Raw genomic sequence first — 17,953 nt, 5'->3', positions numbered from 1 at the left:
CGTGTGATGGACTTCCACATAATTCACTGAGTTGAGTCAGACTTCATACACGTGAGCTCCAGTGCTGGCTTTAACTCGGGATGAGGATCTGGGCAAGGAATGCAGCTCATCCACCTTTAGAGCTGTTAAGACATAAGTATTAGCCACATTTCATACAGATGAAAAAAGCTATTAAAACTAGCATGGAAGAAGCCAACATCGCGATCACCATTCAGAACACCGTGCACTACACTGAGCTCCAAAGAACTTTAGGGTTGTAGAAATGATGACTACAGTCCATTACGCGGCCATTTGGAAGAGAGTCATTCTTGCAAAGGGAAAATGTGCATCTTGTAAAAAAAGTACCCTGTATTGCATACAAAGAACTAAAACTACTTAGATTCTGGTGTGGTTAGAAACAACACTGAGTAAAGCTTTCAACCAGAATATCTCAGTTCCTGCATTAGGTCAACCAAAGTCTGCAAGTACAATGCAAGTAAACATGACAATCACACTTGACTGTCACATGACTTCTCACACTTGAATCACATGATCAAAATACAAATGAGACATGACCCTCAGACATCAATTCTAAAAAAAAAAATGTAGTTCCGTGGTATGCTCCCACATATGTTCAACACAAACACTCATTTAAATTCATCCATTTTACAAAGAACATTGACACTGGACCAAAAGCATTCAAAACCACAAGAGGAATTTTTCTGAATGTCTTTTTTTAATTAACCCAACAAATTAAATAACAACATATAATACACAGTGTCTTTGATTATAATAAAGCCTATTATCAACATTATTTAAATACAGTATTTATTGTTAAGTTTGTAAGTACTCGGCAGCATTAACACAGTTGACCAATCGGATTCAAGTAAATGGACCCCCAAATCGACCCCCAAACAAACTCGTCATCAATAGCATTATCATCGTCATCATCATCTTCATCATCATCATCATTAAACATTGTATGCCGATATCAGTTCCTAGATGTCCGCCTAGCTCTTAGGGGGGCAATTACTCATCACAAGTCTTTTCCTCACTGCCTAGTAACACAATGTGCTTCTCATCTTGATGTGTTACACCCTTCTGCTGGTGGGTCGTATCCAAACCTGGGAAGGCACACAAAGAAACAAAGTGACCATGAACCAGAAAGTAAAGAAGCTGCAAATACTAAGAGGACTTAGATCACATTTCTTTTAATCAACATATTAAATCGTTCTCTTTCTCATTCTTGAGCAAGTGTATCAAGTTGTATGTGAACTTGGAGATGTATTTGACTTCACTGCCATTACCATTTCAGCATTTGTTCATTTAAAAACTTGCATGCACACAGCTACAGCAGAAAAATGCCTACAAAAAGCTGTGGTTTTCTAGTACCATCACTGCTAATAACACCCAAGAGGATATCTATCATCTATTTAGATGATAATAAAAACCGTAGTGGAAGAACAAACCTGCCATTACCTAATGACATGGAGGAAATCAAATAAAAACACTGAATGGCACCAGTGAATACCGAGGTTAGATCAGCATGTAAAACTTATTTCAAAAACGCCCGGAAAACACACCTATTTTTGTAATAAAAAAACACCACATCCGCTTGGAGCTAGTGGGTGGTGGAGAACTGTCCATGGGTGTTGATGGACTGCTGCAGCTTCTCCTCTTTGGCTCTTCTGCAGTGGCACAGCTGTGGGGGGCGACAATGTGATGGTCAACACAGGCCTTCTAAATCTTGCACATCCTCCAGAATATTAGTACTAAAATCTGAGTGTGGATTTACAGGGTAAGTAATAACTCTCAGTTTAAAGTTGATTTGGATATTTAAAAAAAAACACATAAATGCAACATTCCTATATCCACTATTCAACACAATGCTCAACTCAAAGTCACCCCCATCTCTCACACTGGGTCCCAGTATTTCCCCGCTTGAGCGTCCTGTACCGTTCTTTTCTCCATAAAGTTGGTTAGGAAGTCGTCAATCTCTGTCTTGCCCTCCAGGAAGCCCTCAGCCGTCTCCTCAGACTCCTCCTCCGCCTGGTGGGCCGCCACTTTCAGCCGCGCCTGCAGGGCACTCAAGCTGCAGCTCTGAGGGGAAGAGGAGCTCTCATGAACGCCCCAGTGTTGACCTAGAACCCCAGGCTCTGCTCCTAAGGCCCTATCCACTGAAAATGTTCTATTTATCTCTGCTCTAGGGGCACTTGATTAACCCGGGGTAGAATGTTTCGGGGTAGAACCCTCTTGTTTAAATCAGATGCCATTGATAGGCTGAGTCAGTTATATGCAGAGTAGGGAACGATGGAAACCATGCGGAGAGACTAGTAAGTCTCCACTATTCCAGGTCATCCTCTACATGCTCCACTCTCACTGACAATCGATGTCAACCGAGATCAACCTACATTCTGGATGGTTGAAAAGGTCGATGCTCTCGAGTCATTTTCTTGTTGACCACTCACATACAAAGTCCTCCAATGTTAGGGTACACGTATGGATTAAAAAAAAAAAAAAAAGAAAAAAGAATGCATGAGTGATTGCATGAGAAGAATATGTGTCCAGGTGGTTCATTCTGAGGGAAGAGGTTACATCTGACAATATTATTGTGACTGTGCCGGCAATCTTATTATTTACAGAATGCTAAACACAACTGTCTCGTGCATAGCAACTATGACTCAAATAATACCACACAGAGGTTGTCCATGCGTCATAAGCTTGACTAAAGAGAAGGAAAGTGGGGCCATAAAGTCACCAATTACTGACCTAGAGATGTGCTTTAGGTTATTGTCAACTCTGTACAGAAGAGAAGAGGATGTCTGCTCAGTAGTAAGCACACTGGTCTGAGAACAGCTAAAGAGGACTCACAGAGATGAGTGTGGATTGAAAAAAGGAGTAAGAGAAGCTCCATCTGTAGACGGAGGCCAGTGGAGGATCAGTATAATACTCTCTAGACAGAGCAAAATAACTTAAAGGAAAGACACGGTCTCAGCCACAACTGACACAAGAGACAAACTGACAATTGTGTCCTGTGTAGATCAGATGCATGGTTTGACTAAACAGGAAGAAAAGATGTGCTGATAGAACTGGAAACCAAATACAACACCTCATCGTCGCAAACTGTAGTAGTGATGGGGATTAATCATGAAACTATGAGGTAATATGCTTCTTCAGCTAGGGTTAGGGTTAGGGGTTATGGTTATGGTTAGGGTTAGAGCTTACCTCACTCAGCTCATGTTGTCTCTGCATCTTTGTTTCAAAATTGGACTTCATCTGGGTGAGTTGTTCGTACTGAGCAGACCAAAAACAAACACACTAAATAAATATTTGCAGTCCAGCTAGGACAAATCCAAAACCCTATGGCGTTTTAGCTGATGCAACTACAAAGTACAAAACTGTTTCCAGACAGCTGGATGACAAGAGAAGCCTGCCTCAAATGCAACTCTGAAAAGGGGTTTACCTTAAACAGCATCTCTTGTCTCTTCCCCTCCAGCTGGGGCTCTAGCTGTAGGTTTTTCTCTAATTAAAGGAAGAAGGGAAAAGATGAATCTCTTTTGTTAAATCAGTAATGAATCAACCACAAGAAGAGAGGCATATACACATTATATTATTTAGTATTGCTGCCTTGGACCCTAGTGTTTGGTGACTGCCAAACTGTTACCCATTCAGCAACTGTCAAAGAGGTAGAAGCCACACGTCACTGTGTATGTTTGGACGTATCTGCAAACAGGTTGTTTTGGTGCTGCTTGTACTCACTGGCCATTGCCACAATATTGTTGACCAGGTCCTCCTTATCGCTGGTGACCTGTTTGAGCTGGGGCAGAGACACGAAGAACTCCAGCAGAACATCCTCCTTGTCACTCATGTCCTTCAGCTGAGGCAAACTAGGAGACGTGGACAATCAATCAGTCAATTAATACAGCTGCTCAAACAATGGCAAACGTTTCCCAGAACAGGCAAGTGGAAAACTCTATTTCAAGGAAAGGGTTTCTGTCAATTCCCGTCATATTCATTTTTACCTCATATCTGTCAGTTCTGAAAATAACTCCGGGATCTCAGGCATCTTGTACATGTGTCCGTTCATCCCAACCTAAACCAAGCAAAAAAAAAAAGAAAAAAAAAGAGAGGTCAAAGGTCAAGGCCTGAGCATTTAAAAGAGTGTATTATCCTGGTCCACAAACAACCAGGCAAATGCAATGTAACATGTTCCATGGTAGAGGCGTTTTTGTTCCCATGCTGCCTCCATACCTGCGAGTCGGTGGTGGGCACGGGCAGTGGCAGGTCTGTGATGAGGCCGTATGCCGGTGCGGCGGGGCGGGCGGGGCCCATGGGGCGCTGGCTGTCTTGCGGGGGGAAGGTGGGGACGAAGTGGAAGCTCTGGGGAGAGTATGGGGGCATGCCAGATGGCTTGTACATGCTGAATGAGGGATGGAAACAAGGAAGTGAATGTGTCAGTGTGAAATGGTGACATTGATTTTGTAATTAATGTAATTGTTATTAGGGGTGTCAGCTGGTTTCTTGTCCTTGTCAGGTAGCATGTCCTATTCAGTCAAAACACAATGGTCTTTAAAACATTGGGTACAAAAGTACTGCTTTAGTTTCCGTACGGTTGGTAGACAGTCATGATCCATGTTCACTATATGCCCGAACATTTCCTCCTAGCAAAAAGAGCTCTTGAATGCTTCGTTGTAGATTTTCTCCCCGAAAAAACAAAAGACTTCACTTGACATTGGTAGACACTTATGTTTGCTAGCCCACGGGGAGAAAGTGAACCTATGCATGCAGGAAAGTGAGCTAGTGCACAATTATTTGAATTCCATAGTTGCCGATCTAGATCAGCTGCCATGTTCTGCTGAAGTAACAATGCCTCATGTGACGCTGGTCTCTTATTATCACAAGGTCTCGAGTAAGTACTGGCTGAGTGCACTGGTTAAGGTAACTACACGCCTGAGGCATCATTAAAAGTTTAACAGTATGACATTACAGCCAGATGAGTAGTATTTATCAAATGGTTTTCAGTATCAGGGCACTTAACATTTGCATTTTTGCACTGGGCATGTATTGGAGGCTAAACTATGACAGTGATTAGGAAATTAATGTTGAATTCACTGATTACAGAAGTCTAATAAAGCCACAAATATTATTTTAGTAAGTGACTAAAACAGGTTAAAAGAAGTGACAAGCATAAACAGCTACCAGTTACTCACAAAGGAAATCCTGTGGTGCCAGACATGAGAACTGGTGGGCTCTTCCAGAACTCATCCAAGATGCTCTGGATAACCTTCCCCAGATCAGAGTGCATCCCGAACTACACACATCATGGAAAAGGGGTAGAGAGAGAATGAGGTCAAACATTTCCAGGAAAATATGTCATTATATCGTCATCATCATCATTATTTATTCAGGGAGAATTGACTGAGCACAGGGCTCTTTTGCAGCAATGCCCTGATTGAGGGTACATAATACAGATGAACAATAAATAAACAAACCATAACAAAACAAAACAGACAATATATATAAATACTAATTCACCAAGAGTACTAATATTAATACAGAAAATAGGTCATGGTACTTTAGCACCATTTCAAACTGTTACAAGTATACTCAGGCCTCTACCATGTAAGCATGTGTGACTGGGTAATAGTGATGTTGGGGAACCCCACTTGCTCAAGTATGAACTATGACTGCACCAACCTCAGAATGAAACTTTTCAACATGAATAAAAATCCAAATGTGTTCTGACTTTCGGTTTCATCAGCGACCGACTCTAGCACTTACTAACCCACCCTCATATGCAGCACTGTAGACTATTTTAGTCTATCTTTCTCTGGGCACGGCACAGCTTCTCAACAGACATACCCCCCATACTATGCCTCCATGTTTGGTACTATCCCTCATGTACATAGTGGAAGTGGAGTACCTACTGACGTTGTCTGTTTAAGGAACATATTACTATTTGTGCTCACTCCCCCTGTGATTACAGCTATACCCGCAGTAAGGTTGAGAGATGGGTACTCACGTTGGTGAGGAGTGGGCTAGTGATGACTGTGCCATTGTTGCTGTCTACTAAGTGATGACCCACAGGTGGGTAGACACTCACCACCGGCTTCTCTTGAGGGAACTGGGGTGGAAGCAATCTGTGGATAGAAGAGATGGCAATGTGGCAGGGATCTACAGTTGACTACAATTTCCAATCAAATATCTATGTGCCCAAACAACATAGAAAGACAGCCTGACAATGATCTGGTCCCAAACTCACATGTTGACGCTGATGGTCGAGTTGTTGACTGTGAAAGGAATTCTGTATTCCACATCTTTCTGAATCTCTGTGATACTACATAAAGAAGAAGAACTGCATTACCACTTAATCAAATAACATGAAGGGGTGTCAGCAACCAAGTTTATATCCATACACCACGACATTGCCGACAAATCTAATTCTGAGCAGGCCTCTCGCTGTTTACAAGATTCGCCAGCTAGGCAAGCTACGGATTCCGCACGCCATCAACAGTTGTTGTGCAATCCTCTTTGTACACTACAGAGCTAACAGCACTGCGAGGTACAGAGATTCAAGAGGCCTGTCTGGGATATTGTGTAAACAATGCATGTTACGTTACCTAGTTAGCTAGCTAATACTTTAATCTGACCCCCTGGCATGACAATCAAGACAAGGAGACACAATATCGACAACACAGAGAGCTATCGCTAGAATTAACGACCTACGTTAAGTAACACAAACCTGATAATACAGTGTGAACTACAATCGCTTGATTAAAATGACTTACTTCGCGTGGGCAGTTTTGAGTGACTCGATTTGCCTCTGTCTCTGTTGTTGTAAACTGTTGAGAGGTGGGATTGGTCCAGAGCCCTTTGACAAAGGGAAAATCCAGTTCATCCTCTTCAGGCTGGGCAGAAACAGATCGTGCTTTCTAAGTAATTTAAGTTACTAGGTATATCACTGGTCAGTCTAACTGAAAACTGACCACACATGAAGGTGAATTTACGAAATTAAGCCCGATATATCGACGCTGTCGGCTGCCTTCCACCTTAGCATAAACGCTAATGTTAGTCAGCTTACTCTATGTAACGTAAGACTTCAGAGCTAGCAAAAAGGCTAGCTAGCTAGCTCATCAGCCAGCCTCGAAAAGCTAAGTACCATCTAAGAGGCTACCAGTATTATGTCCGGCGACATATCTTGACTCAAATTAAGATAATTAGTCTTATATCCCTTGGAGAAACCACGTGTCCCAAAATTGCGCTATCATGTGTGGCAGCTAGCTAGCTTGCTGTGGTTAGCTAAACTTGCCCCTACAACACAGACGAAGCTTGCTTTCAGGAAAGACAACAACCACCATATGAGAGGGGAGGGAAGAAGCTACGTTGGAGCGACGTCAACATACGTATGCTAATCTAACAACCTGCGGACGTGTGTTTGAACGTCGAAGGAATTAATTCACGCGAGACATAAATATGTTCACACATAGTAGGCCTAAAACTACTTGACATTACTTAAACAAGAAAAAAAGCGTGGGTGGGGGGATTTATATATATATAATTTTAATTTTAATTGTAAGCATAGACTATAATCCCATTCCATTCTAATGGAATCAAAGTCCCAGGTACATCTCAAAAACACAACGAGCTATTGTTCTATTGTAAAGACTACTATTCTCTGATTATTTAACGTGAGTTACACCTAATTTAATATGGCTAGAGTTCTTCATGCCAGGACCATTTTCATTGTCACAAAACAATTGCAGACTGAGTCTGTCATGGCTGTGGTTAGTCCCATACAAGCTATATAACACTTCTGTACAGTCTAATCAGTCCTCATACTCTTCACTTTATTGGCATTGATTTGGGAACGTCTCAACAGATAAAACGGTCCCATCTTTCAAAACAGTCTATCACCACATATGAGGGATTTCTCCTATACATTGCACACTGAAGTTTGCAAAACTGTTGGGTTTCCACTTCTCAGAATATTCGTCCGACTTCTCAGGCCCCTGATCGCGTGCTTTAGTAGTACATCTGCTATCATACATTCATTACTAACCATTCTGATCATGTTCCTCTCCTCCTATGATCATAAGGTGGGTTTCCATTCAGCTCGTTCGCATTAGCTATAGCCTACGCATTCACGGTGATTCGCACAAACCAAATGCGCATCAGCGACCGTTTCAACCTGAGTCCTGAGTTTTGTGTAGGCTATAATGGACGCCCTCCTCTCCGCAGTCAGAATTATCAATGCTGTAGCTATTGAGCTATTTACTTTAATAGCTGCTAGAAGGAGAAGGCGTGGAATGATTTTACATATTTTACGCACTCAGATAGCAGCGAATTCCATACCCATACAGACCTCCGTACATCTGGGAACGAGCGCGGGCTAGGGAGTTTTTTTATTTGGTGAATGCCCACTTCACTGATCAGCTGTGGGTGGAAAACTTCAGGCTAACCAGGTCAGCATTCTAAGAATTGGCGCCAACTGATAGGCCCTGCTGTGTCGCCTGCAAGTGTTTGCTGCCGAAAGCCTGTCCCCACAGACGAGCGCATTGCTATAACGCTTTATAAACTCGCAACATGCGCAGAATACCGGGTTGCGTAAGCAAGACTACTGGCCATAGATGTATGTATGCAGTATGCTTTGCCATCCGTGAACAAGCCAAACAACATACAAAGTTACCCGACCTTGGGATTGCTGACCGCAACAACCGCGCACACCATGTCCCGCAGGTGTTTGGTGCACTGGATGGAACTCACGTTCCCATACTTCCCCCAGCAGCAGGCTATCGGGATTTAATCAACCTTAAAGTATGGCTTAGTATCATTCTTCAAGCCCTTGTTGATGATAAATTGATATTTAGAGATTTCTGTGTTGGAACACCCGGTAGCGCGCACGATGCTGCTGTTTTCGCCTCCTCTTGGCTTTTCAGGTAGGCTAAAGGTTTTGGAAACATTTGTTTAATTTGATATGATAGTAGTAGGCTAATAATAATTATAATGATAACCTAATAATAAAGGTAATACAGTTAAACGATATACCTTCAAAGTTTGCACGTAAATCAAGTTCATCGGTTAGCCTACAATAAACTAGGAGTCCATGGGCAATGAGGGGAAACAACACACAGAAACCATATATATATTATTTATATTATTATACTAGTATATAACAGCAACTGCATATGCTGCATGAGATGTGGTGTATTAGCTGGTAGTCTGAGAAGCAACAGAGGAACATCACATTCGGGGCAGCCAGCAGCACGGTTGTCTTTCACTGCAACAGGACGTAGCCTACAGTCCAACTCCGAACATAAACATAAACATAAACACAAATGACGCGATTCACTCTAATAAACTGTTTCCATCTACGTTAAGCGCATTAACTCAATTCGAATAACTAGTTAAAACCACCTCCATCTGGCGAATCGAATTTCTATGCGCACTGGGGAAGTTAGTGCGCATCGCACGCGTTTCCAACCAGAATTATTTATTGGCATGATATGCGCGTTAAAACATGGGATGGAAACCCACCTAAGTATATATTACACTAAAGACGCTGAAACAGTTGGCAATAATGTGCTCTCGTGAAACTACTGATATTAGACAATCATTACCAACCACTCTGATCATGTCCCTCTCCTCCTAGGATCAAAGACCACTAGGATCGTTCATCAATGACAGAAATCTCATGGAATAATCCAAAAGTCTCTATCCGATTCGCGCTCAGAGAAGAACATCGCAGCTCGTCATCGTGGGTAGCGAGACACATCACTTTCGAAACGCATTTCAAAGTCAATAACTATAGAAATGATCCCTGAAAGTATAGTCTTAACCTCATCAAACTTCGCTGGACTATAGTGTCTCGTGTACCTACATTTCACAGTGACGGTTATGCTGAAAACTGATGCGGGGGAGGGGTTTCTCTTTGTGCCATAAGCAAAGTTTCATTTCGAATTGACTCTGTTAGGTATATGCCAAACAGTAGCGGTGGCGAAATGAAGCTTCATGAAACCTTGACGCTTTCCAGCCAGATGTGTTCAAAAGTGGTTCATTTCTCGAGGATTCGAAAGCACTCTACTGACCCCTGCTGGTCAATGGTTCAATACATTGTACACAAACAAAAGTATGGTGAAAAAATATATTATTTAGTTACAAGATGTTTTGCTCAATGTAATTCCATAATGAAATTTAAACTGTTCATTTGATCTAGCCATCAGCCTTGATTCCAAACAAATAGTGAATATTTGACAATAGTTGCAGCAGGTGACGTTGTCACTCAACATGCGAATGATCCAAGTTCGATTCCCGAAGGCTACGAGCTTTAATACGACTCTTTGGATAAAAGCGTTTGCTAATTACCTGTATCGTCACCTATATGTCATTCAGACATTGTAGAACAGAGGGCAGTTTAAGTGCTTTTGGATATCTGTTTAGTAGGGCATCAATAAGGTTTTTCAGACTGAAAAGGGGTGAGAGTGATTTGTTAAACTGGACAGGGGGCAGTGATTGTGCTTGTGTGACATGAGGGGAAAATACTATTTCAGGTTTTTTACGAGATAGATTTGGGAATTGAGATATTTTACTGTCGCAGATTCCTGCCAAAAGTGAAGCAGCGGACTCAAACGATGCTTCAGATGTCACCACTGATTTCCGTGTGGAAGTGCATCATGTCAGCAAGATACGTTCGAAAGCTGTATGACGGAGGTCGCTGAAATAGGTGACAACTCTGTGCTATCGTGACTATCTGATATTTGACAATCATTACTAACCACTCTGATCATGTTCCTCTCCTCCTAGGGTCAAAGACCACTAGGAACGTTCATCAATGACAGAAATCTCATGGAATAATCCAAAAATCTCTATCCGATTCACGCTCAGAGAAGAACACCGCAGCTCATCATCGTGGGTAGCGAGACACATCACTTTCGAAACGCATTTCAAAGTCAATAACTATAGAAATGATCCCTGAAAGTATAGTCTCATTTTCTTCAACGTTCTCTGGACGATAGTTTCTCATGTACCTACATTTCACAGTGACGGTTGTGCTGACACCAATAACTCCGATGCAGGGTGAAGGATTTTTCTCTGTGCGATGTCAAAATCCTTGCTTAAAAATTACTCTACTATCTTAATTATATGCCAAACAGTTTCAACTCTGTACATATTTGTAATGAAGACACGGAGCACACCCTTCCCCTATACTGAAATACCTACACTGGCTCCCAGTAACTTACAGGATTGACTTTAAAGCACTGCTGGTTGTTTTCAAGTCACTTAATGGGATAGGGCCAAAGGATCTATCTGACATGTTTCGGCAGTACGTACCACTCAGATCTCTCAGATCGCAGAATAAATTTATATTAGTAAAACCCACTGTCCAAACTAAACAGGGTGAAGCAGCACTCGGCCACTATGCGGTTCACCTCTGGAACCGACTTCCAGAAGACATTAAAAAACGGTTTTAAATCTAGACTAAAGACCAAACTTTTCTCAGATGCCTTCTGCTAACTGCCTATGAAGTGCTTCGAGAGGCTGGTCCTGGCTCATCTCAAAATATGTCTACCACCCACACTGGACCCCCTCCAATTCGCCTACCGCCAGAATAGGAGCACGGAGGATGCCATCTCCACGGCACTACACTCTGCCCTTTCCCACGTGGACAACAGTAACACCTACGCGAGACTGCTGTTCATAGACTTCAGCTCTGCATTTAACACCATAATCCCCTCCAAACTGATCACAAAACTCAGTGATCTGGGCATCAACACCTCCCTCAGTAACTGGATTCTGGACTTCCTAACCAACAGAACCCAGTCTGGCAGGTTAGGTTAGACAACAACACCTCCTCAACCCTCATCCTGAACACTGTTGTCCCACAGGGCTGCGTGCTGAGCCCTCTCCTCTACTCCCTCTTCACCTACGACTGCACAGCTGTACATGGTTCTAATACCATTGTAAAGTTTGCAGACAACACAATGGTGATTGGCCTCATCAGCAACAACGATGAGTCGGCCTACAGGGAGGAGGTTCAGCACCTGGCAGAGTGGTGTGCCAACAACAACCTGGCTCTCAACACCATGAAAACCAAAGAGATAATTGTGGACTTCAGGAGGACCAAAGGTGGCGCACACACCCCGATCTGTATCAACGGGATGGAGGTGGAGCGTGTCGCCAGCTTTAAATTCCTGGGTGTCCACATCTCCGAGGACCTCTCCTGGACCCTCAACACCTCAACCTTAGTCAAGAAGGCTCACCAGCGTCTCTTCTTCCTGAGGAGATTGAAGAAGGCCCATCTGTCTCCTCAGATTCTGGTGAACTTCTACTGCTGCACCATTGAGAGCATCCTCACCAACTGCATCTCAGTCTGGTATGGCAGCTGCGGACCGCAAAACACTCCAGAGGGTAGTGAAAACTGCCCCACTCCCCACCATCGAGGCTGTCCAGCGCAAAAGATGTCTGCGGAAGGCGCGCAGCATCGAGAAGGACACCTCCCATCCCAACCACAGACTGTTTGCCCTCCTCCCCTCAGGGAGGCGCTACAGGGCCCTCCGTTCCTGGACCAGCAGGCTCAGGAACAGCTTCTTCCCTGCGTCTGTCACACTGCTGAACTCTGCACCACGGTGATAGCCCCCCCTGGCTGCCCCCTCACACTCCTTCCTACAGTGACTGTACCCCCCCCCCCTACCCTGGCCTGACTGCCACACACCTCCCTCCAGCCACTGAACAGTTGCACTAAAATTGTTCATTTGTCTATATCTATTTATTTAAAATTGTTGTCCATATCCATATTCATCGTATTTATATCTTATCATATCTCCTACCTCATTTATAACTTTATAACTTCTACTGCCACCTTCACCTGTACCTCACCTGCACTTTACATATATCTATATCACATCTGCACTAATCACCATTATTGCTGCTCATGTTCTTACTGTTCATACCACTTATATCTTATATCATACTGGATATATCCTATTTATCTATATTTATACTACCATCATGCACATACTCTGCACTCTTCTGCTTTGCACTTCTCGTTAGATGCTAACTGTGAATCGTTGCCTCAGTACTTGTACTCTGTGCAATGACAATAAAGTTGAATCTAATCTAATCTACAGTTCCTTCGAAGCATTATTGCTTACTGTAGTAGAGTATTGATTTTTATAATTATTTTTTATGCTTTTATTTCCTATCTTTTACTGTTTTTATGCCTTAATGTTCTCATGCTTTTATTTCCTATAATTTACTGTTTTATGATCATGTACTGACCTTTTGCTTTTATTTACGTGAAGCACATTGTATTGCCATTGTGTATTTATGTATGTGAAGCACATTGAATTACCACGGTGTATGTATTATACTATATAAATAAACTTGCCTTGCCTTCAGTAATCACGTACGCTAAATAAATTCGAAAGATACAGGATCAAAAACGCAGAGACACCTAGCCAACACGTGTTCTCGTGAAACTACTGATATTAGACAACCATTACCAACCACTCTGATCATGTCCCTCTCCTCCTAGGATCAAAGATCACTAGGAACGTTCATCAATGACAGAAATCTTATGGAATAATCCAAAAATCTCTATCCGATTCGCGCTCAGAGAAGAACACCGCAGCTCGTCATCGTGGGTAGCGAGACACATCACTTTCGAAACGCATTTCAAAGTCAATAACTATAGAAATGATCCCTGAAAGTATAGTCTTAACCTCTTCAAAGTTCGCTGGACTATACTGTCTCGTGTACCTACATTTCACAGTGACGGTTGTGCTGAAAACTGATGCGGGGGAGGGGTTTCTCTTTGTGCCATAAGCAAAGTTTCATTTCGAATTTACTCTCCTATGTTAAGTATATGCCAAACAGTAGCGGTGGCGAAATGAAGCTTCATGAAACCTTGAAGCTTTCCAGCCAGATGTGTTCAAAAGTGGTTCATTTCTCGAGGCTTCGAAAGCACTCTACTGACACCTGCTGGTCAATGGTTCAATACATTGTATACAAACAAAAGTATGGTGAAAAAAATATATTATTTAGTTACAAGATGTTTTGCTCAATGTAATTCCATAATGAAATTTAAACTGTTCATTTGATCTAGCCATCAGCCTTGATTCCAAACAAATAGTGAATATTTGACAGTAGTTGCAGCAGGTGGCTTTGTCACTCAGCATGCGAATGATCCAAGTTCGATTCCCGAAGGCTAGCTTTAATACGACTCTTTGGACAAAAGCGTTTTCTAATTACCTGTATCGTCACCTATATGTCATTCAGACATTATAGAACAGAGGGCAGTTTAAGTGCTTTTGGATATCTGTTTAGTAGGGCATCAATGGGGTTTTTCGACTGGAGAAAAGGGGGTGAGAGTGATTTGTTAAAGTAACACTATGCAACAATTTGACACTTTTTGAGGTATGGTTTTATAGGCAACTGGTTTTGGTACCATCCTCAAATTCACTTTGATAGCATATAGTCATGTGAAGGACAGATAAACACCTCAGTCTTCCCCACTAGCCATCCAAGATATGCCTTATGTAGTTATGTGTAACGGGCTGGAACCCCCTGCAAAAATGGAAGAAAAGCTTTCACACGCATGACATTCGCAGCTATACTGCCAAGACACCAGTTAGTGTGTTGGCAAGCTTCTATCAGTGTCAACTGGGCTGTTGGTGGTGTTTGCAAGGTTTTTGCATGCCTTTTAGGTAGTTAGCTTACTAGTTTTGGAACAGAACTCCGTATTGCTGCTTTAAACTGGACAGGGGGCAGTGATTGTGCTTGTGTGACATGAGGGGAAAATACTATTTCGGTTTTTTTACGAGATAGATTTGGGAATTGAGTTATCTTACAGTCGAAGATTCCTGCCAAAAGTGAAGCAGCGGACTCAAACAATGCTTCAGTGCATCATGTCAGCTAGATACGTTCGAAAGTTGTATGACGGAGGTCGCTGAAGTAGTTGAGAACTATCTGCTATCGTGACTATCTGATATTAAACAATCATTACTAACCACTCTGATCATGTTCCTCTCCTCCTAGGATCAAAGACCACTAGGAACGTTCATCAATGACAGAAATCTCATGGAATAATCCAAAAATCTCTATCCGATTCACGCTCAAAGAAGAACACCGCAGCTCATCATCGTGGGTAGCGAGACACATCACTTTCGAAACGCATTTCAAAGTCAATAACTATAGAAATGATCCCTGAAAGTATAGTCTTAACTTCTTCAACGTTCTCTGGACGATAGTTTCTCATGTACCTACATTTCACAGTGACGGTTGTCCTGACACCGATGGCTTCAATACAGGGGGAAGGATTCTGCTCTCTGCGACGACATTACTCACCTAACGTAATTGTATGTTTAACAGGTCCGGTTTTGTACATACTCGTATTAAAACACGGAGCACACTCTTCCTAAGTTACGCACGCTGAATAGACTGGAAAGATCAATGACTATAAACAGTGTTTTAATTGACAACTGCGTTCTGTCGTGACTCTACTAATATTGAACAAGTATTACTAACCACTCTGATCATGTTCCTCTCCTCCTAGGATCAAAGACCACTAGGAACGTTCATCAATGAGAGAAATCTCATGGAATAATCCAAAAATCTCTATCCGATTCACGCTCAAAGAAGAACACCGCAGCTCATCATCGTGGGTAGCGAGACACATCACTTTCGAAACGCATTTCAAAGTCAATAACTATAGAAATGATCCCTGAAAGTATAGTCTTAACTTTTTCAATGTTCTCTGGACAATAGTGTCTCATGTACATACATTTCACAGTGACGGTTGTCCTGACACCGACGGCTTCGATTCAGGGGGAGGGTTTTTCTCTCTATAACGACATTACTCACCTAACCTAATATATGCTAAAAAAAAGTCCAGCTTTGCACATACTCGTAATAAAACACGGAGCCCTTCTAAAGTCACGTACGCTGAAATAATTCGAAAGATCCATGACTGTTGAAGATGAATTAGTTGAGAACTGCGTTCTGTCGTGATCCCACTAATATTATACAGTCATTACTAACCACTCTGATCATGTTCCTCTCCTCCTAGGATCAAAGACCACTAGGAACGTTCATCAATGACAGAAATCTCATGGAAGAATCCAAAAATCTCTATCCGATTCACGCTCAAAGAAGAACATCGCAGCTCATCATCGTGGGTAGCGAGACACATCACTTTCGAAACGCATTTCAAAGTCAATAACTATAGAAATGATCCCTGAAAGTATAGTCTTAACTTCCTCAACGTTCTCTGGACGATAGTGTCTCATGTACATACATTTCACTGTGACGGTTGTGCTGACACCGATGACTCTGACAAGGGGGAAGGGTTTTTCTTCTTTAGTATATGCCAGTTTCATTTATTATATAACAGTTTCAATTTTGTACAACTATTTGAACTAACGAAGCACGACCATATACACCTTTTAAATCCTTCCAGAAAAATACATTAAGAAAAAATATGACTGAGGCACCGGAGATGACCTCGATTAGATGAGAAAAACAACACCACTATTTAAATTGACATATTCTTTTGAACCGATTCTTAACTGTTCTTGGGTGCATATGTATTCGTTCTGGCTGGTGTTTCGACATTTTAATCGCTTTCAGTGGCAATACTAAGCAATTTTACATTAAAATGTCTTACCCATAATGCAACACTGTATACGAGTTTTAAATACGTTTCTTTGACTGTATTTTACTTTCATGTCACATGCATTACGCTCCTCAGTCCCAGACCAGGTCTTAGGAAACGTTGCATTGTTTTATTTTTTCATAATTTCCGAACCACTAACTTGTTAGCCCTTAGAAAACAGACAGGTTAATCCCAGTGAGTCCATTTCCTGTGTGCACCCTCAATTTCTGCCTAGACAGAAACAACCGCCTCGAACAATGTGCTCCATCGTGTTGCTGGGTACAGAACACCTGTATTTCAAACAAATACTTTCATCAGAAATATTAAAGAACTAAAGAACCGGTGTAGGTTATTGGTGGAATATCCATACGAATTACTTCCGGATTATAAATAAACCACAAGCCGCGATCAAGTTAAAACATACAGATTTGCCATCGTTCAATGGATTTTTGCATGTCAGTCTGTCACACAAACTTAATAGGCTGCTAACCTAGATGGCCTATTTACGAGTCTACTCATGAAGCGCATCTTAGTAACGAGCTAGATTTTAACATATGCCCAACTCTTTAAACCATCTACATGATCATGATGTTCATAACTAATGTCATATGCAAGCCTTTTAATGTTTACTTTTTGCTGGGCAATCTTTGTCACTCTTACTATTAAATGGTTCATATTGTTCATTGCAGATTGCAGATTTGAAGCCTATATAAATCAAATGCACTAAATATGTGTGTCGTTACTTGTAGGCTATGGAAGTTTAATAATGCCTTTAGTCCTGCAAAATGGCATATTGAATTGAATAAAAATACATCACATTATTTGAACTGAATAAAAAGACACCACAATAATAATTCTGCTGCATTTTCAACCTAATACAAATAAAACATAATAACAATAATTACAGAAATAACAATACTTTATTTCTGCACTGTAATTCATCTTGGTTTTATATGTCACACACACAACACAACACAACACAACACAATTCCAGTATTCAAAATTCAATGCAAAAATATTCACCATCCAAAAATACAGTTCCAAAATATTCAGTTGTTAAACTACCATCTTCATTATTCAGGGGGTAATAGTTAACCCACTATTTATCACCCTAACAAATTCCATCTGCTAATTTTCAGTCTTGATCATTCGCCTTCCAGGTATCTGGAAGTTCAGGGGTCCAACTCGCCTTTTGCCGCCCGATCCGTTCTTGCTGCCCGATCCGAATTTATCATCTTCTACGACACTGTCCGCTTCATTCCATTTTTTTTTTTTGCAGGGAAAGGCAGGTAGCCTAAACCAGAGTTTTCGAAAAACACTAGATAA

General features: G+C 41.7%; 1 protein-coding gene and 6 non-coding genes across 7 annotated transcripts; all 7 read right to left on the bottom strand.

The window, feature by feature from the left end:
- Positions 1-696: 696 nt before the first annotated feature.
- Positions 697-7,349, bottom strand: vps37a (VPS37A subunit of ESCRT-I). The gene is made up of 12 exons (XM_012818911.3): positions 6,768-7,349; positions 6,242-6,316; positions 6,002-6,119; positions 5,190-5,290; positions 4,231-4,399; positions 4,002-4,072; positions 3,739-3,866; positions 3,443-3,501; positions 3,205-3,273; positions 1,936-2,079; positions 1,563-1,681; positions 697-1,103 (listed from the first exon to the last, which is right to left on the bottom strand). The coding sequence occupies exons 1-11, from the start codon at positions 6,875-6,877 to the stop codon at positions 1,601-1,603; spliced, it is 1,125 nt and encodes a 374-aa protein (XP_012674365.1). The 5' UTR covers positions 6,878-7,349; the 3' UTR covers positions 697-1,103; positions 1,563-1,600.
- Positions 7,350-9,598: 2,249 nt separating this feature from the next.
- Positions 9,599-9,812, bottom strand: LOC116218520. The gene has a single exon (XR_004162910.1). It is a non-coding gene; the product is annotated as a small nucleolar RNA U3 (small nucleolar RNA).
- A 937-nt stretch (positions 9,813-10,749) lies between these two features.
- On the bottom strand, positions 10,750-10,963 carry LOC116218529. The gene has a single exon (XR_004162919.1). It is a non-coding gene; the product is annotated as a small nucleolar RNA U3 (small nucleolar RNA).
- Positions 10,964-13,480: 2,517 nt separating this feature from the next.
- Positions 13,481-13,694, bottom strand: LOC116218539. Its single transcript, XR_004162929.1, has one exon. It is a non-coding gene; the product is annotated as a small nucleolar RNA U3 (small nucleolar RNA).
- A 1,288-nt stretch (positions 13,695-14,982) lies between these two features.
- LOC116218540 lies at positions 14,983-15,196 on the bottom strand. Its single transcript, XR_004162930.1, has one exon. It is a non-coding gene; the product is annotated as a small nucleolar RNA U3 (small nucleolar RNA).
- Positions 15,197-15,499: 303 nt separating this feature from the next.
- Positions 15,500-15,713, bottom strand: LOC116218519. The gene has a single exon (XR_004162909.1). It is a non-coding gene; the product is annotated as a small nucleolar RNA U3 (small nucleolar RNA).
- Positions 15,714-16,012: 299 nt separating this feature from the next.
- Positions 16,013-16,226, bottom strand: LOC116218538. Its single transcript, XR_004162928.1, has one exon. It is a non-coding gene; the product is annotated as a small nucleolar RNA U3 (small nucleolar RNA).
- Positions 16,227-17,953: the final 1,727 nt, after the last annotated feature.

The sequence above is a fragment of the Clupea harengus genome, chromosome 22 (assembly GCF_900700415.2).
Source record: "Clupea harengus chromosome 22, Ch_v2.0.2, whole genome shotgun sequence".
NCBI classification, from domain to species: Eukaryota; Metazoa; Chordata; class Actinopteri; order Clupeiformes; family Clupeidae; genus Clupea; species Clupea harengus.
The sequence above is the reverse complement of the archived record's forward strand: the minus strand, read 5'-3'. Positions and strand labels throughout refer to the sequence as shown.

Coding starts and splice junctions, on each gene's coding strand:
- vps37a (XM_012818911.3), bottom strand. CDS start 6,877: ATGAACTGGATTTTCCCTTTGTCAAAGGGCTCTGGACCAATCCCACCT. Junction 6,317..6,767: donor CTCAAAACTGCCCACGCGAA/GTAAGTCATTTT, acceptor TTCTTTATGTAG/TATCACAGAGATTCAGAAAG. Junction 2,080..3,204: donor GACAACATGAGCTGAGTGAG/GTAAGCTCTAAC, acceptor TCTTCCCCTCAG/AGCTGCAGCTTGAGTGCCCT.